This window comes from Hydra viridissima, unplaced genomic scaffold (assembly GCF_058129835.1).
Source record: "Hydra viridissima isolate aposymbiotic clone 2 unplaced genomic scaffold, HvirCarnegie_v1 scaffold_5, whole genome shotgun sequence".
NCBI lineage: Eukaryota > Metazoa > Cnidaria > Hydrozoa > Anthoathecata > Hydridae > Hydra > Hydra viridissima.
Genome location: NW_028324304.1, coordinates 13,447,767 through 13,474,009, shown reverse-complemented (window position 1 = coordinate 13,474,009; position 26,243 = coordinate 13,447,767). Strand labels below are relative to the sequence as shown.

Here is a 26,243-nt window from a genome sequence, read left to right as displayed (position 1 = left end):
ACAATAACAATAGAACAATAAAGCTGTTCATCTGTTTCTGAAGCTTAACATATTTAGGTTGATCTGAAAAAAAAATTAAATTCTGCATCAAATAAGATATTTAGGAAAAAATTAATTACAATCATATAAAAGTAGTAATAGCTTTAATATTTTCATGATAAATGCCGATTTCCAAATTGCCTTCCCACGTACGTATGTACTTAATGACTTATCTGTCTGTCTAGTCTGATGTAGCAGTCCGGCTGTCTGTTTTAAAACGGTAATTTTTTCTCAAAACTTAACACAGAAGTTCAAACTTTATATCGCAATCGCCCGGTAAATACAAGGTTGGGTTCTTGACAATATTCGGAATCAAAATATATCAAGATGGCGGTTCAGACACAACGTTGCGATAGAATATTTATTTAAAAAACAATGTTGTTCAGCTCGCTTTTTTTTTTCTTATTGCCACGAAAATATAGTACGGAATAGTCAGTTTAATTAATGTTCGTATAATTGCTCCCCAAAAGTGTCGATTTATCTAAAATTCATTATTTCCTCAGAATAGGAAAACTCGATTTTTTCATGATACTGATTTTATATTACCTCATCAGTCGTCAATAACAAGAGATGTCTTCGAAAGTTAAAGTTGCTGTTCGTGTTCGTCCTCTTAATCGAAGAGGTAATTTATTGTTTTAGGTTCCGTATTATAAATACTCAGTAGGTGTATAATTAGTTGGCTATACAGCAGATAACTTATATAATGATATAAAATAGTTATCTACCCTTATCTTATTTTAAATAATAATGTAAGTTAGCCAGCTTAAACATATTTTTAAATCAATTTATATTCTAACTTCACTGGTTTAAACTTTTTAGTCTTTATCATATTGTTTTTAAGTAGCTACAAATGGATTTGCTTAGCTGTAAAATTTGCTTCCATTTAATAAGCTATAATATTTGCTTCTCTTTTCAATTAAAATACCTCTATAATTGAAGTTTCTCTGTCAATTTGTTGCACAGTTTTTTTTAAATGTGTTTTTCTGTTGTACTTCAACTGAACTAATGACTGTCAGTTGACATTGTTATCAATGACATTAAGTATAATTCATTTACAGATACATTTATGAAATACTATTCATAAGTGATTTCAAGTATATCTTTATTTTGAAAATTAGCTTTCATAGAATTTTTTTTATAATGATAAACAATCTTAATCTGACAGTTTTATACTGAAACAGAGAGGCTAATTAGCACCCAAACCTTACATACATACATACATACATACATACATACATACATACATACATACATACATACATACATACATACATACATACATACATACATACATACATACATACATACATACATACATACATACATACATACATACATACATACATACATACATACATACAAATAAAATCTGCACACATGTATGTGTATGTGTATGTATATTTGCATTAATTCATATAAGTATCTTTATAAAAATTAAATGATACTTTTATTATTTAAATTCTTGTTTACTCTCTAGAAATTGATTGTGGAATAGATATTGTAATTGATATGAAAGACAGTCAAACCATTTTAAAGCCACCTAAAAATGAAAAGTAAGTATAAGTTGTTGTGACAGTGAAAGTTGAGCCATCTTAAGCATATAAATATATATATATATATATATATATACATAAATATGTGCACTGATACACACAAACGTGTGTGTGTGTGTGTATATATATATACCCTCCATCATACTTCATTGAGTTTTGTTGTTAAAATATTTAAGTTTTCAACATTAGCAATGAGAATAAATTATTGTTGAGGGTTAATCATTAGGTTTTCTAATTCAATTGATACCTTCGTTGTTTTTTTTTTTTGTTATTATTATATATAGTATATTTTCACCTCCCCTACAGTTTAAATGTTTTAACAGACTTGAATATAGTTCATTTCTTTTTTAGGAGATCACCTAAGGTATGGTTCACTCATATTTGAAGATTTCTTTGGAATATTTTTTGTTTTTGCTTTTTTTTCTTAAAACAGCATATTTGTCAATGCATTAGATATTTAGCATGTTTTAGATTTTTCTCCAGATTTTTGTGTTATTCTATATTTTGTTGTTTATATTGACACCTTTTGTCTGTTTGTAAAACTGTTTTTTAAACTTCTTTAAAACTGTTTATAAAAAATACAGATAACATATATTTGTAATTTAAATAAAAAGTATCTTAAAATAAATTGAGCCTAATTATGTTTGTTTTAAACATAGTTATATAAGTTTGATTTTAAACAAGTAAAACAATTATTTTTTCTACATCAAAAGTTTAAAAAAAAAGTTATATTAAAAATGTAATTTTGCTTGCTTCACCTTAAAAGAAATAAAAATGTAAAACTAAAATTTAAAATGGGATCCAATGTTTAATGATTTTAGTTTTATAAATAAAAATATGTGTTCTCATATTTTTTAAAGTTTGAAAACATATTTTATAGAGTAATCAAAGAATAAACACACAAAAAAAAACAACCTAAAATTAATTTTTTTTGGAAACTATTGACAGAAGTTTCCAAAGAGAAATTAATTTTTAAAGTTTGAGACTATTTAATTTAAATATTTATGTTTAAAAAAGTCAGACCCGCACATTACTTTGTTTTATAAATAACTTATGGTGAAATTTTGATAATAGGATTTCTATAATAAAATAGATTTATATTGAAAAGATAAGTTTTAAAGTTTCATTTCAACTCATGTGAGGCTTTTTGTGCATCATCTCAGATTTTTTAAACTTCTTCTGTTATCTGATTTTCTAAAGCTTTACTGAGTTTCATCTCATTGAATCAACTAATATAACTGCATGTTTGAAGGCTTATAAATATTTAATTAGTATGTTACAAAATATTTAGCAAATGATTATATCCATATTAGTGCATTAATTGTCAGAAAAATACTCAACTTGTGTTTAAAGTTTTTCAAACCATAAGATATTTTTAAATAAAAAATGTTCTAATTTGATTTGGTGAATACAAATGATTATGGTCTAAATTTTCTTTTCCATGATCTCTTCATTTTTTAGCTTTTAATCAAAAAATGCTCCTATCAAGTTTTGTTTTAAAAATGTCTTAGTTTTTTTGTAATGCATGGTCCGAAAAGTAATGATGCATGTTAGCAAAACATTTGAGGTTTTTTTTACTTGGTCCACTCACTATAACAAATGCAGTTTCTATTACTTGGTAGTTATGGTATCATATGCTGAATATAAATTTATATGCAGAATTTTAATGGCTTAGTGGCTGTATTGTGGTGATTTATATATATTAGGGCTACCCTTAGCTGTATTGAAATTTTTGAAACTGAAAATGTTGCACTTTCTAACCCCTATTCTTGTTCCAAACAACCAAGTAAGAAACTGTGCAAAACTCAATCAGACAACTGCTAGGTCATGTTCAAATGCCTAGTTTAAATAATTTTGTTCAAAAGTGGCATACTCTTGTCTATATCAATCATGTTCTTTTTACTACACCTTAGAGCTGTTATACAAAATACAAAATCATTTTCATGAAAAACAATTTCCATTGAATGAAAATATAATTTGAATTAGTGAACCTTAAACATTACTGTTTTGGGTTCACTAATTCAAATTATATTTTGATTAAATTTTTTTGCAGTAGCTTCACTGAATTGAGAATCAATGCTCTTCATATACAAAATAATATTGCATTTTTCAGAGTGTTGCCAAGAGAGAAAATTCTTAGCTCCAATAATTTTTTGTAAGCCTTTTCATTCATCATGCAGTTTCAGCAACTTCTCAACACAGTGGTCAGTTCTTTTAGTAGGAATTTGTGCTTTTTGCCAAAACCTGGAAACTTCTTGAATCATCAGTATTGCACTTTCCTTTGTTGTAAGCTTTATAACTCTTATATTATAGAAGGCAATTTGACTTCGAGAAATTAATGTGAAATGTAGCCAACAAGACAGATATGAAAATCCTTTCTTAATTTCTGTGATGAGCTCCTAGATTAACTTGATTATATTTCATAGTCTAAAAAGAAGTCAACATAAAAGTCACTTTACATGAGCACTAATAGTTTTGAAATAAAAAATGAAAAGTCTTTCATTAAGACAGTTAAAAAATAATTTTACAAAGCATTTAGCACAGGGTGGTTATTATTTTTACACTTTTCATTTGAAAAATGACTTAAAGGGCAAAAATTTGAAGTGTTGAATCACAATTGTTAAATTGAGTTATAATTTTGCATAGACCCATATTTTCATGATTGGAATAAAAAATGGGGTTGTGAGCTAAACCATTTTAAAGTTTAAAAGTAAGGGCCACTCATATATATATACATATATATGAGCATAGTTCTAGGTAGAGTTCTTAGTTGCAACTAGTTTAAGAATATAATTGAAAAGCCTGAGTCTTTTACACTTTCAGTTGTTTACCTTTGATCATTGTTTTTGGTCCATGGATAAAGATGATCCACGATATTCAGGTATGGTTTATGAAGTAATAAGTTATGAACTCTCTCAGTAGAGGAAGAATATTTTCAGTTTCTCTTGTTTATATTAATTTAGGGCAAGAGTATGTTTTTGAATGTCTTGGAACAGATGTATTAGAGAATGCTTTCAATGGGTATAATGCATGTGTGTTTGCATATGGACAGACAGGTTGATCTTTTTGTTTTTAATTTTACTTGTTTCCATCTTATATATATATATATATATATATATATATATATATATATATATATATAATTAGCAGATTAATTTTTAGGTTCTGGAAAAAGTTTTTCAATGATGGGTGCCCCTGGCCAAAAAGGACTTATACCTAGGATATGTGACTCCCTTTTTGAAAGAATCAACCAGGTATATAAAATGTGTGCATGTGTGTATTAGGGTGACTCTTAAAACAACATTTTTGAAAAAACCTATATAAAAATTCAAAAATGAAAATCCTATTTCATAAAAATAATTTTTACAGATATAAATGCATAAAAACTATTGTTTTTTAGCTAGGAAAAAAAAAATCAATATTTTAAAGTTTTTTAAAAATTATTTTTATTGTTATTTTTGAAGTTTTTATATAATTTCGCTTCTTTTGAGTACCAGGTTGACATACTTGAGAAAATTTTTTTTTTTCCATATATTAGGGACCTGTCAAATTTTTAAGGTTCTTGAGCTTCTCCTAAATATAATTTTTGTTCAAAAAAATTTTAAACCTAGTGCTTTAATATTATATAGAACAAATTAAAGGGGTAGGAGTAGGTTTTTTTCAAAATGTTGTTTTAAGAGTTACCCTAGTGTGTATAGTGGATGTGTGTAATAATAGTTTGTCTTAAAACTTTTTGGTTTGTTTAGAGTTCAGATGAAAACACAACATTCAAAGTTGAAGTTTCTTATATGGAAATATACAATGAAAAAGTTCGAGACTTATTATCTCCTGCAAGGTTCTTTTTGCTGTTATTATGGTCAATATGGAGTTTTATATACAGTCATGATCAAAAGTTCAAATCATGTAAAAAAAAACAACATGATTTCCATTAAGTAGGCCGTTTAATTTATTGGTCCTTGTTTTTTTTTGGTTATGTTTACAAATATTTCAAATTTCTCTTGAATTATTCCAAAGTATATATGGTCATTTATTGTGGTGTTAGGAGGCATAAACCCTGTGTTGACATCCAAAATCATGACTTTGGGACAATTTCTTATAGTAGTAAACATACATTTGGGGTTGTATTGTTGGCAAGGTGGGCGTCTAATCTTTGTAAAATGGTAACCAAACTGTTTCATTTATGATTGATTGCTAAACATTACATCCTTGAAATTTGTCTTTGACCAGTGCTTGTATTTCTGACAGAAAGCAAAGCAATTTTTTTTTTTTTTGAGAAAGGTAGGGAAATACCTAATGAAATTTCAGGAGCACTAGCAAGCAGGTTATATTTTTGCATAATGATGATTATGAATGCTTTTAAAATCAACAGTTTCATGATATAGTTTCAATGTTTTTATGATGCAGCTAGGTATTACATTACTGTGAGGGTGGTAGTTTTTAATATTCTGTTTGTTATATGAAGAGTGGTTGTGTGATAGATGGTTAACAGAGTTTTAAGGAGGTATGGGTTCAAGGGTAAAATGGAAGGAATACAGAGGTTTGTTGATGGTCTGGGGACTGTTTGGTTAGGTAAGACAAGGTTTAATTGTAAAAGAGTTAGGGGTGTTGTTGTTCATCCTCAGTAAATTGTAATTATAATATTTCTCAATGTAATATTCTATTAATGTGTAATGGTGGAGCACTCTTTTATTCATTATGTTAGTAAAACTACAAATAATATTTTCTTTGTCTTCTTGTAGTGTCTAATACTGTACATGTAACACAATTGTTTTTATCAATTGCTCCTCTTTTACTTTTTCTTCTTTAATTAAATTTTTCTTCTTTTTCTTTATTAGAAATGGCAAAAATGGCAAAGCTTCTGCTTACTTTTCTTTAACCAGTATTTTTCTCTGATTTCTGTCTAACTCTTTGCTTTTCCTGTTCATCAAAAATTCCTACTCTTCTTTTTTTGTTCATCCACAAAAACTTACTTTAGTTTATTTATTTTTTTATCCAAGAAATCCCTTTGAACTATAATTTTGAGCTTTCATAGTTTTCTATTATTGCTTGTTTTTGTTGCTATATCTTATCATTTATTTTTATGACAGGATAAATAAATCTGTGCTTACATCTTTTCTAATTGTTTTTTTTTTTTTTTTTTTTTAATTCTCTCTTCTCACATGTATATAATAATATTGCTCTAAAAAAATATTTTTTATAAGTTTTTAAAATTTTTTGTAAGTTTTTAAAATGTTCAAAACTGTTGATCATGACTGTAATATTTCTAGTTTTTTGATAAGATTGTATCATTATCTAGATGATGTATATTTTTTGATGTTTTATGACTACATTTTTTAAAGTGAAAAACACAGTTTACGTGTGCGAGAACATGCTATACTGGGTCCATATGTTGATGGGCTTTCAAAATTACTAGTGAATGATTTTGAGGTAGGGATTTTTTTTCTCTTTTCTTCTCTGTTCAATTTATTAATGCCAATTTTACTCATTTGAGGATGCTTAGAAAAATAAAAAAGGTCGCAAATGTCCCCATTCGAGGGCGCCTTTGTATCTTTAAATTTAATTTTAAAAAAAAATTTTTTTAATATATATAACAAATGTAATCTGAACTTCATATTTTTGTGTCATTTGACATTTTTTCTTGCTATTTTCCTTTTAAGCATCATTGAGTTAAATCCCATTTTTTATTTTTCTTGTTATCTTTTTTTAAATATGTAAGAAAGATTAGCAGTTTTGAAAAAAAAAAGTATTGAAATAGGATAGTTTTACTATTTGTAGGCGATAGAGAATCTTATAATAGAAGGAAACAAATCTCGAACAGTTGCAGCAACAAGTATGAATGCTGAAAGTAGCCGATCACATGCTGTTTTTAATGTTATTATGACACAAGCTCAGTATGATGAAGTTACCAAGGTATTTTGAAATTGCTTAGACTTTCAATATAAGTCATCCAAAATATTCTTGTTAAAAATCTTTTTATTCAAGCATCCACATTTAGGGCAAATGATCACTTTTTGCTGCTCAGGCTCACTAATGATTTCTGGTGATGGTTTATAATGTTTGTCTTTGTTTTTAACAATCTATGAGTGTGTGTGGTCAAAATTCACAATTTTTTGCTCCTCTAATAGTTTCTTTGGGATTATTGTCAAAATAGTAGCAACCTGGTTGATTTTACTTTTTGTCATTTTTGTATATTTTCTTTTCAAAAAATTTTTGTTTTCTGCACTCAGTCCATATCTATATCTTTTAATTATACAATAGTTTAATTATACAGTTGTTTTCAGGACACTTTCCACTTTAAATTAATATATATAAATTATGTTTGATTAATACATTTTTGTTGTTATAGTTACATATTGTCTAGTTTACATAAACACTAAGACATATTTTATTTAAAGATTTGCACATAAGCTATTGTATTTTGTGGAGTTCTAAAGTCTAGTTTCATTTAAAATGAAATATAATTAAAAGAGTTAAAAGTATAAAGATTTAATTTGAAACACTAAGTAGATAATTATACAAATGTTTTAATAAAATTTAAATAACTAATTTGATAACAATTAGTTAATGAACCTTATTGAATTTTACTGTTTAGGACTCCACAATCTGACTGATAGGACAGCATTAAGTAATTTATTTTCAGTAGAAAATGAGGACACTAATATGCTCTGTAAAAGAATTAAAGCATCCTTTTTAAATTATGCTTTTTTCAAGCCATTTCAGTTTTGAAAATGTTGTCTTATGCTGTTACATGTTTTTTTAAAAGGTTGCTCTGTTACAAAAGGATAAAGGTTTTTCTACTAAATCAAGACATCACCCTCTTGCTCAAAGAGACTATTTTTAGGTTCATAAATCATTATAGACATTTCTGTCTGAGGTTAATTATATCTTCTGGACATGATTAGCTTCAGAGAAAAATATCTATTTTTTTCTAAGCATTTCTATTAAGTTATATTTTTTCATCCACTAATAATAAAATATATAGATTTTACATTTCTAGGCTACTGGTGAGAGAGTTAGCAAGATCAGTTTGGTTGATCTTGCTGGAAGTGAGAGAGTTTCAAAGACAAATGCATCTGGTGATCGTTTAAAAGAAGGTGGTAATATAAACAAATCCTTGACTACTCTTGGTCTTGTTATATCTACTTTAGCTGATCAGGTGATCTTTTTTTTTTTTTTAGATAGTAATGGGCTTTCTTATTTTATATTTTATTCAAACAGTTGAAGGAAGTTCAAGCATTTTATAAAAAAATGAAAGTTAGTAAGATGAAACTTGACTAAAAACAGTCAAACGTAGGCAGTTATATGTAAAAAAAAAAGGGGCATTTGTAAGATGAATTAGACAGTATGTTTTAAAATGTTATGTGATATAAATGAATTAAATAAAATGTACATTTGTTAACTGTGCAACATTTTAATACTTATAAAACAATTTCCTCCTATTATAGATGTAAAAGAAGATTATGTAATCATTTCTATTTTTAGGCTGCAGGAAAAAAATCAAAAAAGGCAAACTTTGTCCCTTATCGTGACTCAGTGCTTACTTGGCTATTAAAAGATAATTTAGGTGGTAATTCTCGTACAGTCATGGTTGCCACTTTGAGTCCCTCTGGAGATAACTATGATGAAACATTGTCAACATTACGTTATGCAGACCGAGCAAAGCGTATTGAAAATCATGCTGTTGTAAATGAAGATCCAAATGCTTTGGTATAAACTGCCTAAATAATTTTTTTTAGTTCATCATTAGTTTACTTTAGACTTTATTATTTCTTTCTTTGTTCACTACTATTTTTTGTTTTTTTTTTAAGTTCCTGCATTTTTAAAATTTAGTTAATTCGAGAGTTGCGTGAAGAAGTTGAGCGGTTGAAATCTCAATTATTGTCTCGAGGTATTCGTAGCGAAAAAGAAGTGCTGCAAGAGCAGCTTGATGAAAGTAAGAAACTAATGGAGCAAGCTTCTCTTACCTGGGAGCAAAAAGAAAAGCAAACAGAAGTCATTCAGCAGGTAAGTAATTCCTTTTTTTTTTTGGTTTTTTTTTTTTTTTTTTTTGGTTTTTTTTTGTTTGTTTAGACTTTAGACTTTAAATAGTTTAAAAAGACTTTAAATAGGTTAAAAATTAATTTAAAAGTTATCTTGCATTTCTATAATATTTAGGAACGACATAAAATCTTAGAAAAAATGGGAATTAGTATCCAAGACTCTGGCATAGCTGTTGAGAAAGGTCGATATTATCTTGTCAACTTAAATGCTGATCCATCTTTAAATGAAATGCTGGTTTACTATTTGCAGGTACAAGTTCTTGTTTTTCTATGGTGATTTTAGTCATACATACTTTTTAAAATTGCATTTAAATTTTTTTCTTTTCAGTTTTTCTGATTCATTAGTTTTTATTTAGAGTCACACAAAAATTGGTCGTTCAGATGCTCCTATCACTCAGGTTAAAATTTAGCTTTGCATATGTGCATGAGAAGAATATGCAAAGAAAATAACTTTTATGTGCCATAATCTTATTTTCTATTCAATTTAAAATCTTTTTTAGGACATTGTCTTAAATGGACTTGGGATTGCTTCTGAACATTGTATTATTGATATTGAAGATGAAATCACATATTTGCAGCCACTTGAAGGAGCCCGGTAATTTTCATGCAAAAATATTTTTATTGAATTCTATATTTATACTTGATCTTTTTTATATTTATATCTGATCTGAGCTGGTCTGAACATTTTTTTAAATATTTTGCTTAAACAAAAACAGCTTTAAGAAATAAGTGTTTCTACTTTTCAGAAAAAGTTAATTACATTTTTTTCTCAAAATGTTAGTACATGTGTAAATGGTCAAGTTGTTAAAGAGCGCACACAAATCAGACATGGTGATCGGATATTATGGGGAAATCATCACTTTTTCAGAATAAACTGTCCTCATGCACCTCCTCCACCAGGTGAATAGTTTAGCTTTTTCATCTGAATTTATTCCAAGGCAAATTCTCTGATAAAAAAAACTTTTAGTTATATATAATAAAAATGTAATAAATGTAGTATAGATAACTCTATAAATACTCAGTTGTTATTATATAATTGTTAGTTAATCATCATTATAATAGTTGTTATAGTTTAGAATGTGGAAAAGGTAATATAGGTAAATAATAATTTTAGCAAGTTTTATTTAAAATAGGTGAAACTGAAGTCCAGATGGATTTTGACTTTGCTCAAAATGAACTTCTTCTGAATGAATTTGATTCATTAGGAGGTATGTAGGAAAAAAATTGTTTTACTATATAAATTAAAAATACTTTTATGCATATGCTTAGTGATTTAAAATGATTAAAAGTCATAGAAAAGTTAAATTTATTTATTTCTCATTGAGTGCTCAAAGGTATAAAATTTACAAATTATTATTTTAACATATTGGCAATTTAGAAGATAAGTAGATAAGTTCACAATAGTGTGTGTGTGCACTTATTAGGATATTTTTTATGATTAAAAATGCTATAATCTACAGATTGATAAAATATTTACAAGCTATATTGTTTAGAACCAATTCAAGTAATTATACAACAACTAGAGCATCAACATGAAAAGGAGAAGCAAGGTAATTTTTTTTGCATCAGTTTTTTTATAGATTGCTGCAATGAATATAAGTTATATAGAGCGGAATTGTAAATTCTCTAATTATAGTTGAATATATATATTTAAATGCAATAATATCAAGTTCAACTGTCAGTATGTAAGACACTTGGTGGACATCATTTCAGTTACATTTATTGTTTGAATTTCTGTATAATATTTATAGTAAAATAATATCAAATATATGTAAAGGTGCTCTTGATCAACAAAAAGAGATGTATGAGCAAAAGCTTGAAGAATTAAGGCGAGAAAAGACACCAGAATCTTTAGTAACAGGGAGAGCAAGTTCTGGCTATGTATCTGAAGATCGTTTTCTAAATACCCCCACTTTTTTTGACAGGTTACTTTTAGTATTGTTACTATTTTCTGTTTAATTATTATTGTTGTTATGGTTTTTCATTTACTCTTATTATTCATTTAAAGTATTTCAGAGTAATATCTTTATTAATATTAAATTTTAGCCAATTGTTTTATGAGGAAAGTGTTCGCAGGTTACGAGAGGAAGTTATAAGAGCTAATGTACTTGTCAGGTAGATTTGCTAATTTTTTTGTGCTTCTCATGTTTTGTTTTTTTCTTCATATTTTTACCAGAAATTGAATAAATAATGTGCAATAATTTGTAAATTTAGTTTGAAAGCTATTTTTAAAAATGGTTTATATTTGAATTAATACACATTTTTAAAAAAATTAAAATTACTAAAGTTAAATTAATAAAAATAATTACTTCCCATGCTAATTTATATTTTTAATATCAAAAATCAGAAATCAAAAAAAAAATGTTTGATGAAAAAACTTTATTTACACAAATGCAAAAATTGAAAATATCTTTTTTGCATGTTTAATTCATTTTTTGTATTCTATATTCAAGTCTTACTAGGTAAAAGAAATATTAAAAGATTAGTTCAATTCTATATGAGGGAAGTTTACAAAAAATTTATAAAAAATGTATTCATTGTGAAATATATTCCCCTTTTCCTAAGAAAATTAGTTTGTTTGTTTTTTAATTACAGGGAAGCCAATCAGTTGAGCTTTGAAATGAAAAAAGATTCAGAATTTGCTGTAACATTACAAGTAAAAAAATTTACTCTCTTGTTTTTGGTAAAGGATATAATAAATACACCCACTGTTTTGCTCTGGGTTTTTATTATTATTAAGTTCTAGTATTTGTATGAGGGCCATTATGGAAAAAAAAAAGCTAGAAAACCAATCAGACTCCTCTGAAAGAGCTATCAGAATTGAAATTTAAAGTTTTATCAAAATGATAAAAGTAAAGTATGACTTTTTTTCAATTGTGGCCTTCAGATATTTTTGATAAATTTAAAACTATTTCTCAATGAATGCATTATTAAACAGGTTTTTCTTTTTGTATGAATTGAAATTTTTTTGTAAAGATACCAACTGCAAGTCTTAGTCAAGGTGTTTCTCGTGGTCCTCTTACCAGTGAAGTTGCAATAATAGTAAGAAGTAAGACAAGGGGAACACAAGGTGATAACTTTTTATTTTAAACATTGAATTTTTAGTGTTTTTTTATGTTCAAAGTAGTTATCATGATAATTTTGACTTTGAGTTATTTTCTCTTTGCAGTTTATTTGAATATTCTTCTTTGTAGTTTGGTCTGTTGATAAATTAAGTAACAAAATTTTTGACATGCGTGATGTTTATCAGTCAGCAATGGAAACACATCCTCTTCTGACAGTTCAACATCCTAATGTATGTACAAGTTTCAAAATTTTACCTTTAATTTTGTATTTTTCATTAATTCTATGTTTACATTTCTATGATAATTATATATATACATACATACACACACATACACACACACATACGTATATACATATATATATATATATATATATATATATATATATATATATATGTATGTATGTATGTATGTATGTATGTATGTATGTATGTATATATGTGTATGTATATATATATATATATATATATATATATATATATATGTATGTATGTATGTATGTATATATGTGTATGTATATATATATATATATATATATATATGTGTATATATATATATATATATGTATGTATGTATGTATGTATGTATGTATATATGTATATATGTATGTGTATGTATACATGCATATATATATAAGTATATATATATATATGCATGTATAAACTTCTTTATGTTATAGATAAATGATGATGATGATGATGGTTTGTTCTTTGAAGTGGAATGTCACACATTGATTGGAGTTGCTACTGTATGGCTAGAATGCTTATATCAAAATGTTCCTCTAGATTATTCAGCTCCAATCATCAGTCAACAAGGAGAAGTATGTGGGAGACTGGCAATAGAAATTAAAAGAATACCAGGTTAAAATTGTGTTTAGTTCTAAGTATTTCAATAAGTTATATTAAAAAATTGATGTAATTAAATTTAAATGATTGTATGATAGCACTTTTAGTGGTAGCATAAGTGATATATACTTAAGACTTTGATAAGAGATGATTTTTTAAAATGTTTCTAATACTGTTAATATTTAAGATTTAAACTTTCAATATCAAGGTTTAAAAATGTAATTTTTATTAAAAATAATTTTAAATAAATCCAAAAAAAAAAATTGATATTTATAGCAATTACAAGTTTTATGCAATTACTTTTTAGATGACTTAAACTCTGCATCAATTGATAGTGACAGCTACAGCGATAATGATGATAATGAAGGGCTTGCACTCAGTAGCAGGATCCAAGTGCAGGTACTCTTTTGTTGTGTGCTTTATTTTAGGAGTAGTTTTTTCAATAATATAATTTGGAAAAATGTTTTTCAGAAGTTTTCTTTGATTTTATTTTTGTATTACTTTTTATGTTACAGATAACTATTAAAGAAGCTCATGGACTTCCATTGACGCTGTGCAACTATGTTTTTTGCCAGTACACATTTTTTGATCACTCATTAACTGTGGTACCACCACTGAATACCGCAAGTGTTTTTACACCCACAAAATCCAACTCAATGGTTTTTGAAAATACAAAAGTAATGTTATTCAATTTACAACTTTAATAGTAATAAACTATAACATAGTTGTTAATTTTTTAGATTTATGCCTAAAACCTAGTAAAAAAATAACTTTGATTATTTTACTATCAAAATCTGTAAAATAGACTAAAAACTTTGTAACAAGATTTTCAGCTATGTTCTTCCACTGAATTATCTGCGCTTTTTCACAGATGAATGTTGCATCTAACATCTAGATTTGTAGTGTAGATTACCATGCAGTAGTTATTAAATATAGAAAACAATTTTAAATGTTTTAAATAGGTTTTATCATGTTCAACAAATGCAATTAGAATGGAGTTGGGGGGTTGGGGGTTTGTTATAACTATTAGATGGTTTTTAGTTTTTTTTGTTATTACATTAATTTTTTTTAACTAAATTTGTTTACAATATTTGATTTTCCTCTTTATAATTTTATTATTTAAAAGAACGTTATGTTTATACTTTTTTTTAATTACTCTAGAAATTTGTGATTGATGTTGATGAAGAATTCTTAGACTATGTAACTGATGGCTCGTTAGCTGTTGAAGTTTATGGAAACCGAAGCAGAGGTTTTGATCAGAAACCTGTGTCCTTAAATTTACCAACAGATGGAAATGATGGTATGAAAACCCTTGTTGAAAGGTGAAACATGATCTCTTTTTTTTTTTCTTTTTTTTTTTTTTTTTTTGCTTTATTTGAAAATTAAAATTGAGTAATACAGGCTTCAAAAATATGTAATTAATTATAAGTAACAGTAGTATAGAAGACTAAAATAGATACATAACACTTTTATAAAATATTTCTTAAGCTATCACATAAACATAAATTTTATTTTAGTAGAAGATCTTAAAAAAAAAATACATATAGTTTCATAACAAAGTGCTAAGCATAAACATTGGCATAGATACTTGACTGATGTAGAACTTTTGAGTATATTTAATATAAGAGCAGTTTACACTTTAAAGTTCATTAAAGTTCCACTCTTTGAATTACCTAAAAGTGATTTTAAAAGATCAATTTTAAAGTTCATTCCCAAACAATTTGCACATGTCACACAGAGTATTTTTGGTTTATAAGATTTTGTATCTCTTTGTCTGTAGTATTCACCATTCATCTTCGCTTGTTGTTGAAAAAATTGAACGAACAAGGTATATCTTGTTCCTCTTTTTTAGTACGCTTTTGTAAACGATATCAAGCATCAGTAATTTACTTGATATACTAAAAATCAAAATATTCCTCATTGGGTTGTAAGACTATTTCAAGTTTTCAAGTAATCAATTATGCTCGGTTTATCGTTTGCAACCAATAGAAAAACTTAAATATGAATTCCATAAAAAGCATTAGCATTAATCGTTTTTTTGACATAAAAATGTAAAAAGAGGTATTAAAATAAAAGTTTAAGTAAATTTTGTTAATAATTGGCATCTGCTCACTGAAAAGTGTTTCTCAAAAGTTTTTTAGGGATTCCTATATAAGTTATTATTTGTTTTTGATATTTAGTTTTTATTGTATTTGCTTTTCTTATCATAGGAGTTCCATATACACAGATTTCATGATTACTTCAAAAACTTATGCTGCAACACTTAGGAGGTAAAAGCAATCTCCACCTCATCATAGAGGATAACATTCATTGACCTCTTTAATATCAATCCATCAAAATAACCAACTAACTTTTTGATAATTATGCTCTTTAAATCATTAATGTAAAACAAAGTTTTTTTAAAATTGTTTACTGCTAGCTGTAAAAAAGGAAAAATTTAATGAATGTTTTGGTGATTGCATTTGCATAAGTGGTGTTGTATTTTATCTTTAATTTTTGATTATTCTAAATAATTTTTTTCATTATTACTAATGACATTTTTCCTCTTTATTAATGTAATTGATGTTGTTTTACTATTGTTGTAACTGAAATATTTCTGATTTATTTTGTATATTCTATATATCATATACAGCAGCATGCTGTTTTTGTTGTGTTACTATATGTGCATTTTATAAATTTTGTTATTGCCCTGCAGATGGAAGGAACTAACTCGTCGAATTGAGCTTTGGTGTGAAATCCATGAGCTAAATGAACAAGGTTTTTACTCCCCTGTGGAATTACTTCAAAGAGAAGGGCAAGAAGCTGGGGGAGTCTTTATGTTAAGACAAGGTGTTGTTTTTTTTATTTGTTTTTTTTATTGTTTTTGTTTTTTTGTTGTTTTGTTTTTCTTTTGTCATTTTGATTGTAGATCATTTTTCATTTTGTCATTTTAATTGTAGACCATATTTTTTTACCTTTTCACAAAACAAATTTTGAAATATTGGCTATTGAAATATTAAATTGAAATTGAAGAATACCGGTTTTCTAAAAAACTTTTATTTTTTTAGAAAAACCAGTATTCTTCAATTTCAATTTAATTTTATTATGATTTCATTAGGAATTAAAAAATATTTTTCAATATGTTATGGGCCATTTTTTTCAGGTTATTCTCGAAGAATAGTTGTTCAGTGTGTTGTACCAAAAAGTGGTGTTAGTGGTCATCTTCCTTTGGTAGTTGAATCTATAACACACATATCTATTGGTAGTGTTGCAGTACGAGCTAAAGACCAGAGGGGATTGGATAGTTATCAAGAGAGAGATTTGCAAACGTATGAAACATTTTGGTTTTCTTGTGTTTTACTTTTAATAACTTTTTATTATTTTACATTAATTTTACACTTTAGAATATAATATTTTATTCATTACTCTTATAATATTATTATTTATTACTCCTATAATATTTTATTATTCCTATAATATATTTGTGTGTATATATGTACATATATGAAAATTGTACATATATACACACACACAAATATATTATAGGAATAATATATGTGTGTGTATATATGTATATATATGTATGTGTTTGTATATGTTGTAAGTTACAAAAAAAAAAACACTAAAATGAGTATTGTTTGTTGTAATTTTGTTTGTCTAAATAATATAAATAATACTATTTAAAATATTTACAGCAAGAAGGATGAAAATCTTTTAAAACATTTGTTTCAAATTGTTTAATATCACTGTTAGCACATTTTCAAAAAGCTTTAACATTCAGTGTCATTTGGTTAAACTTTTAGCAGCACATTTTTTACTTAATTGAAAATTTTGATTTTGTGACAACAAAAAAAGGATTCTTTGAATAATCAAAAACAAAAGCTACTTTATTAAAAAAACAAATGAATAAATTGAAAGTTGTTTGTTACTTATGATTACTAAAATCTTGTGAACACCTTTAAAACAAAAGCATGCAATAATTATCGTAAGTTAGTTAATAAAAGTCTAAATCTGATGGATTTTTTTTTTTGGTTTTAACAAGTAATTATGTTGAATAAATTGAATTTAAAGTAATTTGTATATATTCAGACAAGCAAAGTTACAAGATTCTAGAAAAATGTAGCAATAAATCTTAAACATTATACTCTTTTGTTTCAACCATTGAAGACAATTGCTTAGAATTGCTATTATATTAAAACTCTTATATTTATTTTAAAAACAAATCTTAAATGATAAATTTTTGTGTTAATGTAAACTTGTTACTTCAAACTTGGCTGTTTTTAAATGTAAAGAGTTCTTTAAAAACTGACATCAAAGTTAGTTGTTATTATCTATTAAAAACTGAAAAAAACCATAATCCTTAGCTTTTTTAGTTTTCTGTAAAACATCTTCATGTTTCTTTCTTAATCAAGCTTATTTGAAAATTTTTCTCAAAACATTTTAATTGTTCTTAATTGTATAAAATTTTGACAGTAAAGACTAGCATTTTTTGACTTAAAGTAAAGATTAACAGTAAAGTAAAGTAAAGAGTAAAGTACATTAAATGCTAGCAGTAAAGTATAGTAAAGACATCAAAGACTAGCAAAAGAAAAAGAGGTTCCATTGCATTTTGATACTCACTGGTAATGGAACCTTTTACTCAACCAGTATTGAAAAAACTATTGCTAAATGTAAAGTATTACATTACATGTACAACATGGTTTTGAAAAAAAATAAAATCTCAATTAGCTTTGCAATGAGATAAACTTCCTTGATTAGAAAATCACAAGAAACAGTTTCATTAAAAAACAATAAAGTATGATAAAGAAGAAAATACTTTTTTTGTGTGATTAAAATAAAAAGGAATTTATATCTTTTTGAATTCTGCACAACATTTTCATGATCTTATGTTATAAGAAAAAAGATGTCAAGAGGAAATAAAAGTTTAATTTTTACAGATGCATGTTTAAGTTTTTACAGGTAAGTATCATTTCCACAATTATATTTTTGTTAATTTAGAATTCGTGATCGTTTTTCAAATTCAGTAATGAGGAGAAGGGAATATTTAGATCAACAGATTCAAGAAATGTTAAACATACCAAGTAAAATTTGCTTTTTAAAAATAAAAAAATTTAAGGATGTGTGTAATCATTTTATTTTGAAAAATTTTCTTTTAGTCCCAGTTTAATTTCAAACTGTTTTTTTTACATTTTAGATAAAACACAAGAAGATAAAGAAAAAGAAGGCTTACTAATTGACCAATGGGTAACATTAACAGAAGAAAGAAATGCAATACTGTGTCCTACTCCTGGTAGTGGTGTGCCTGGTGCCACAATGGATTGGTAAAGAGATTAATTTTATAAGTTTAATAAGTTTACAATTGCAGCATGTTTTTTTTTTTTTTAATTTTTTTTTTTTTTTTTTGAAAAATTGCAGAAATTGTTCTTCTAGTTTTATAATTATGTCTTAAAATTTGACTCTCGCAATAAAATCCTTTTGAATCAAAAGAAATAAAATAACTTAAAGGTTTAAAATACAAATTTGTCTAATAACAAAATTATGTTTCACTGAGATGAAACTAAAATTGTGAAATATGTTGTTTGTAAAACTGTACTGTTCTGATTTACACATGTTTTGTATTAGATCTTCCACTTTATTTTAAGTTTAAAAGATATGGAAATAATTATATCACTGGTTTAATTTAAAATTTAATGCTAACTTTTAGGTCACCGCTGCCTGGTATGGAGACTCATATTCCAATAATATTCTTGGACCTGGATGGTACCTATTATTCCTTTACCTTTTTCAATATATTTTTTTCTTCTAATAAATTGTTATTTTCATAGCTTTTAATAGCAGTAGTTTTTCTTCAATTATGTTTTTAAACCTTTTTTTTTTAAATGATAAATACTAATAACAGTAAATGAAATGTCAAAAAAAATGTGTACTTGTAGAAAATAGTATAGCATTATAGTCCATGACATTATGTTATTGAAAATTATAGAACTAATGAATATGCAAAATCCCTGGAAGTTTTAGTAAGCTTTTAAGTTTACTGTTTCATCAGAAGAAAAAATATATTGATTGGATGATTTGGTTAAGGAGACAAGATTGGAAGTTATTAAACAATGACAAAGAAGCAAACTCAGACTTTTCATCTTCAATAATTTTTGCAGATGTCCGTTTACAGAAAGATCAAAAAAGTCTATAATTATGTATAGGAAATTTGTAGAAAAAGGTTAATCAGAAAGGAAGAATTTGATAACATAATTAAATGTCTGTTGCAATTTCTTGATATAAATAATTGCCAATGTTCTTTTCTGCAATGAATCAAATTGTCAGGAATGTGAAAGTAAAGTTCACATCAACGGTACATGTGAAAAATCACCAAGGATTCTCTTGATGGAGTTAGAATTTATTGAAGCACAGAGAATAAAAGAAGAGGAGAAAGTTCAAGTTGTAATAGAATTAAAAGATTATAATGAGATTAAAAGAAAATGAAAGGTAATAGAGGTAAGTAGTGAGAAAGGACAGAATCTGAAGAAGGTCAATGAAAAGGATTGGGGCCATTTTAAAAGGACATTAAATGAGTTTTTGGAAAATTTTAACAATGAAGAAAGTTTTATTTTAAAAGTGACTTAGAATGTTCTAATTACACAGATGATGTATTAGATAAAAGTAAGAATTTTAAAGTGAAGCAAAATTTTAAGAAGATTCAAAATACAGCTTTTGCTGCAATTAGATATGAAGTTTCAAAAACTGCTGCTGCAATTTCTTCATAGTGTTTAAAGGATTTAGTGGAGGCTAAAACTATTCCAGAATCAGCTCTTTTTATTGCTGGACAAAAATTTGATGCTTAGAGCCAAAGGTAAGTTTATTTCCGAGTGTCAGATTATTGGCAAGAATAGATTTGAGTCTGAAGATGTTTCTTGTATTCTCTTTTATGGAAGAAGTTAGAAAAACAATGTATTCACATTTTATAAGGAAACTAAAAAAAATACATTCTCAAGTTAAAAAGGAAGATCACAACACTTAACTGATGAGTATGGTAAATTTTTTTTATCATTCAACCAAAAGAGAAACGACCAAAAAATCAAAGATTAAACATGCTGAACATATTGCAAATGAAGATGCATTAAAGTTTATCAGTTTTAATAGCATAACTACAAAAACAGGTTATAATAGAGATGTATCAATTGTCTAGAGATTAAATTAAAAGAAAGTTAGAATGTCTAATATGTTCACTTCACACAGTTAAACTTTGCTTTAATTGAATTTTGCAAAGAAACAGTAAATAAGTTATCTTCAGATCAGAAATATATCTATAAAATATGCCAGACAGTAGTTTCATGGACTCTTACTGAAATTTTGGCAAAATAAAAACCAGGCGCTATAGTCCATTCAAAGTGGCTCACCACAGTTTCTTCCTTATTTTTATTATGGATATGCAAACATGAATTAGAGGGAGATGAGCTAAAAAGCTTGTTAAGTTAATTGTTAGGTTCAGTTTACTTCCTTATGTGGTTCCAAATCAAAGTGAAGCATGTTTAGATAGAACGGTCACAACACATCTTGAACCAACTCACCATTATCAGACTTCGTGAAGAAAATTTACAGAAAATTATTGAAAATTATGTAAGATCTTCATCATGGTATACTCATTCTGAAATCTTATTGCTAATATTACTTTGCAGCCAAAGCAAGGTTGAAAGGGAATTTACTGTTTATAAAATTCTGGAAAGTAGAAAACATCAGCCTATGAAACCATCTTAACCTGTCAAATGAACTATAATGATCTACAAAAGTTCCTGGAGTATCCTAAGGTAGTTATGTATTTCTGGTACCTATAAAAAGGGTTTGAAGGAGGCCTTTTGTACCATTCCTAATTTTCCGAAAAATTCCATATTAATTGACATTCAATCTGGTGAAAAAGAAAAAAATCATTTTTATATACCATCTGCATGGTATAAAAAATGATAAATTTGAAATTTAACTATCTTAGAAAAAAATCATGTCCAAGAAAAAAATTGGAATTTTCTTTTTTTTCCTTATTGTACATAAGACAGCACTTTTATAACCCACAATTTTTTTGTGGATTTCAAATGATGTTTAATGTACAAAAAGAAAAAAAGCTAAATATTTTTATGAAATAAAAATTATTTATTTTATGTAACATTATTTTATATTTTATATATATATATAATATTATTTTATATTTTATATAACTTTTTTTTTGTTTTTTGTTTTTTGTTTTTAATTTTCATGGAAATTACCAATGCTAATTTTTTTATATTTGCAAGTTCTTAATATTTGTTTGAAACTTAAATTCTCTCAAAAGAAAAATTCAGATTTAACTAGAATCTAAACATCCACAATTAACAAAACTGTAAGCTGTAGACAAAAATGTAAACTTTAAAGTGTATAACTTGCCACCCAATGTGCTTATGTAACTGTAGAGTATACTTGTCATCCAATAGGCTTATGTAGAGCACTAAGTACATGAATGTGAACAACTCTGGAGTTCTGCCAAAGAAAACAATTACTAGCTCTAGGCACTTCTTGTAGTCAATTGAGCATGCTTGTAAGGTCTCATTTTCATACCTGTTAATGTTAATTTACCTAATCCCTGAGCGAAATATTTAAATTTCCAAGTTTACTGAAATTGCTAAGGTTTTTATGAATTAGTGTTTTATGAATAACTGTAATATATAATGAAAAGTTTAAGTATTTAAAAATAAACCCATTGTAAAATTGTTCTTTTAGTGAAAGCTAGTTATGTAATTTTAAATATTACTTTATGTTTAGCATTGTGGTTTAGAAATATTCTCAGTTAAGTAAAAGTTAATAATATTTTATATGAATAATAAATTTGTAATATTTTTTAGATAATGCTTTAAGTGGATGTTCTGATATTGAGTCTGATCCAGCTGGTCACCAGTCCTATTTATCATTTGAACAATCAGACAGTATTATTGAATTACCTATACTAAAGTATGATCAGAAGCGTGTTACAGCTACTGCTTCTTGGGATTCTTCTGTTCATGATTCTGTTTATTTAAACCGAGTAACCCAGAATACAGAGAGAGTTTATGTCATTTTAAAAGTAAGTTCACAAATTAAATCTCTTTTGTCAGGTTGATTTACTGATATGTTTGCATGATTTGGTTTCTAAATAGTATATTTTGTTTACCTGAAAGTGACTATTGCATTTATTTGTCTTAAAAAATTGCGCAAAATCTTTTTAAAGGTGACATTGCGCCTGAGTAGTCCTGCATTAGTAAATGTTGTGCTGAGGAAAAGAGTCTGTGTTCGCATGTATAAACGACCAAGTCTAAAAGATAGCTTAAAAAAGAAGTTCTGGAGACAATCAGTAAAATCTTATGTTCATTCTTTACTTTTTTTTAATCAAGAAAAAAAAAATCTTTTTGCATTCAAAAGATCACGTTTTTAGAAGTTACTTTCTATAATCAAAAATCAATTTAAGTTTAATATCATTTTTTAGAATGTTCCTAACAGATGCGGAGTAACATTTGAGCTTATATCTCATATACCTCGAGTAAGTTTTACTCTGTTATTTTAACGAATAGGAGTTAGGTTTATCCTGTCATAAACTCGCACGATAAACTCATATGATGCATTTATGTGATAAACAAATGATTTGTTTTTAAAATGCATAATTAATTAATTGGAAACATGGCTGTTTTAATTTAGCAATCCGGTGAACAAACTGAGGAGCGCGAATGTCTAGCGCAAAAAGCAGCTGAAGCAATTCATGCAGTGGGTAGTGATGGAGAAGAAATGATTGACGGAGATGCCATTGAAAAGTATAACAAAGGGATATCTCATGTTGAGAATATCCTCAATATACATAAGTTACGACAAGAGGTTTTGGTAAAAGAAAAGCTGGCTGCTGTAGGAAGGTCCAGTAAGTCATTGACAGCCAGAAACAATATGAGAAAATTTGCAAGCACGCCGAATCTATTTAATTCGGTATGTCATCTTAAGAATCTCCTGGTAGTTAAATTAGGGAATTAAAAAAAAGAGTATTTAATTTAAATTAATTGTTACAGCAGAATGTTTTTGTTTTTTTTTCTAGCCAAGTTTATCCAATTTATGGCGTTCTAGTCAATTCGGGGTAAGTTTAAATGTTTTTATATTTTTCTCGCCTATAAAACTAAATAGTTAACTTTTTAAATTAGTTTTTAAGGAAGTACAACTTGGAATACTCATGCTACGTATTTTACATTTAATACAAACTTGTATAACAATTTTAAATTTAGTCAAACAGCGATTTAAATAGCAGTGAATTAGCTCCTCCCCCCTCTAATGTAGATATGAATGGAACCCGATATGAAGTAAGTAAAGATTATTTAGATCTGCTGTGATTAAATTCGCAGTTATAGCGTTTTGTTATTCATTCCTTTTTTTCTTAGCCGAACACACGACCATCACGAGCGAGTTATGGTGGTGAATTACTGCGTCAAAAGCGAAATCCTCGCGCGCACAAAAACAATGATTTGCGGCATAGCTTTCATATGTTTGATCAACTACCATCGGCATCACCACAAATAGTTCATAAAGATAACGAAATTGAGGTTGGTACGGAACCATTAGAATCTTCTCCTCTGTTAATGCGCTTGAGTCTAACACCTAGAGACAATCTCCACACCTTAATTGAAGATGATGGGTCAGTTTCTCCTACCTCCCCAAAAGGTAGTTTCTTTAATAAAAACCTTGAAATTGAACCAATAGCTAAATCCCAAGATATGTCAACTCTCTCCCCTCGTTTTCTCTCTGAATTTCCTAATGGCAGTGCAGAACAAATAAATCTCGAACGTGAACGCCTAAAAAGGAATGAGATGGTACGAGCGATAAAAGATTTACCCTTGAAAGAACAGGGAGTTGGTAACGAAATGGCCAATAATATTCAAGAACAATTATCTCCCAGTATTGAGAGCCCTTCTGGCGCAGCTCCTACTGTTCTTAAAGTTGGAGATTTAGTGCGTATAAGTGAAAACTTGGAAGGTTTTGTTCGTTTCTATGGAAGAACACAGTTTGCTGATGGTGTTTGGGTCGGATTAGCTCTCAGTGTTCCAGACGGTAAGTTGCTTTTTTTTTTATCTCTCTTACCAATAAGACAAGCGTCGCAGGTTTCCCCATTGCAAGTAGCGGTATTGAAATTTTTTGTAATTTTTTTTTTTTTTTTGCATTTTTTAAAATTTTTTTGAAAGTTTTTTTTTTTTTTATAAGGTAAAAACGATGGTTCAGTGAACGGTGTGAGCTATTTCAAATGTGAACCTATGCACGGCTTGTTTATTCGCGCTGACAAACTGTCAAAAAGTTGATAAGTATAAATATATTTTATATGAGTCTATCGATGCGCTCTCACAAAACGGAAGAATAACGAGGTCTTTTTTTTTTACTGCGGAAAAATAAAGTTTTCAAATCATGTTAGCGAGAGATAAAGAAACGAAATTGATGTGTTTTACTTCAGACGAAGAAGAAAGATCATAAGTGCAATAAAAGAAGAAAAAAAACTTTAAGTAAAGAGCTTAAAACTTAAAATGGCGCAGATCCGTTGTCATTATTCGTTGTTATTTGCGGCTATTTAATATTTACATTAAATATCATTTCTTCTGCCTATTACTTCTGTGTTATCCGTAATTGAATATTCACAAGAAGTAAAGATTTTGTTTATTAAATTATTTATTTCTATGTTATTTTCTTTTACTGTCAATAATGTTTTTCATATTTTTTGATTGACTTAATGACAAATTCTTCTTAAAATATTTTAATTTTAATTTTTTTAAATAAAATAGGCAATTAAATTTTCGTTATTTTCATCCGTTAAATACTTTTTCTATTTTTCAAATTTGTTAGATCAAATAATTTATTTTCAATAAAAATCAGCTCTAAGACGAAGCTCGAACGAATTATATTTTTTATTTCGCTCTTCTAAAATTTAACACGCGCTTAAGCTACAGCAAAAATGGGTTTTTTATGCTATTTTAATAAACTAAATAAAAATTTGTTTTCCAATGTCTAAAAGAATAATCTGCTTCATTTTCTTTTAAAATCGATAGAGATGGGCTTAATTACAATTACAGACTATATTTTTCTGAATTTGTACGTAAATTGCTGTTTGGCTAAAACATTATTTTTTGCCTGCCTATTAGATTAAATATAGTGGTGATTTTTTTAAAAACAGTCCGCAGGAAAATTGCGTGACTTCAAAAATGTCATTTTATTAAAATTTATTTCACCTTTGTACAAAGAATGTAAGTTATAGGTAATTCATACAAAAATATTGTGCTTGAACTCGTTTATATATTTTTCGTTGATAGTTTTTTTGTTTTTTTTTTAATTTATACTTTGATCTGGCTTTTTTATTTTTTGCTCTTAAATATCTTTCTTTTACCGTTTAAAAAAAAACAGTGCAATCTCTTTATTCGTTTTGAATTCATAAAATACAAGTTATATTTACGGGAAAGGTTAAGCTTATTTTACTATCAAATGCATGCATGTAATTATTTTAAACCAAGTTAGAAATTACACTTTTAAAAATGCGGTTTTTATTTTCAAGGTGCTATGCGCTATTTACCTTCGCTTGATAAGAAATTTACGAGGAAATTGAAATTAACGGAATCTAGTTAGTAGTTTTTCCTTAATGTGTTTCCGATGTAATTGATTAATTTCAGCTTTTCGACAAAATCAGTGTCGTTTCAGATCTATCTTAAATATAAA

At 27.1% G+C, this 26,243-nt stretch overlaps 1 protein-coding gene and 2 pseudogenes across 5 annotated transcripts; all 3 read left to right on the top strand.

The window, feature by feature from the left end:
- The first annotated feature begins 299 nt into the window (after positions 1-299).
- On the top strand, positions 300-24,936 carry LOC145188615 (kinesin-like protein KIF13A). 5 transcript variants are annotated; one of them, XM_090086928.1, is made up of 42 exons: positions 300-661; positions 1,517-1,592; positions 1,944-1,956; positions 4,416-4,473; positions 4,556-4,648; positions 4,755-4,846; positions 5,339-5,427; positions 6,932-7,019; positions 7,368-7,502; positions 8,590-8,748; positions 9,075-9,299; positions 9,423-9,596; positions 9,747-9,881; positions 9,988-10,029; positions 10,132-10,226; positions 10,413-10,531; positions 10,765-10,839; positions 11,125-11,181; positions 11,409-11,556; positions 11,678-11,746; positions 12,227-12,287; positions 12,608-12,701; positions 12,826-12,926; positions 13,376-13,556; positions 13,849-13,940; positions 14,057-14,218; positions 14,703-14,863; positions 15,322-15,369; positions 15,752-15,811; positions 16,237-16,370; positions 16,684-16,849; positions 18,519-18,601; positions 18,715-18,841; positions 19,225-19,280; positions 22,385-22,602; positions 22,747-22,869; positions 23,002-23,055; positions 23,211-23,489; positions 23,596-23,634; positions 23,780-23,854; positions 23,933-24,599; positions 24,750-24,936. In XM_090086928.1, the coding sequence occupies exons 1-42, from the start codon at positions 610-612 to the stop codon at positions 24,842-24,844; spliced, it is 5,070 nt and encodes a 1,689-aa protein (XP_089943054.1). In that variant the 5' UTR covers positions 300-609; the 3' UTR covers positions 24,845-24,936. The 5 variants fall into 5 exon arrangements, with proteins under 5 accessions (XP_089943054.1, XP_089943055.1, XP_089943057.1 ...); XM_090086929.1 differs by lacking the exon at positions 15,322-15,369; XM_090086931.1 differs by lacking the exon at positions 15,752-15,811.
- Positions 19,526-20,482, top strand: LOC149888808 (uncharacterized; annotated as a pseudogene).
- Positions 20,545-21,371, top strand: LOC149888807 (uncharacterized; annotated as a pseudogene).
- Positions 24,937-26,243: the final 1,307 nt, after the last annotated feature.

Bases quoted from the DNA above. Each gene is read 5' to 3' on its own strand.
- LOC145188615 (XM_090086928.1), top strand. From the start codon at position 610: ATGTCTTCGAAAGTTAAAGTTGCTGTTCGTGTTCGTCCTCTTAATCGA. The intron at 16,371-16,683 runs GTGTTGTTTTTT...CATTTTTTTCAG, and splicing joins AGTCTTTATGTTAAGACAAG to GTTATTCTCGAAGAATAGTT. The intron at 22,603-22,746 runs GTAAGTTCACAA...ATCTTTTTAAAG, and splicing joins GAGTTTATGTCATTTTAAAA to GTGACATTGCGCCTGAGTAG.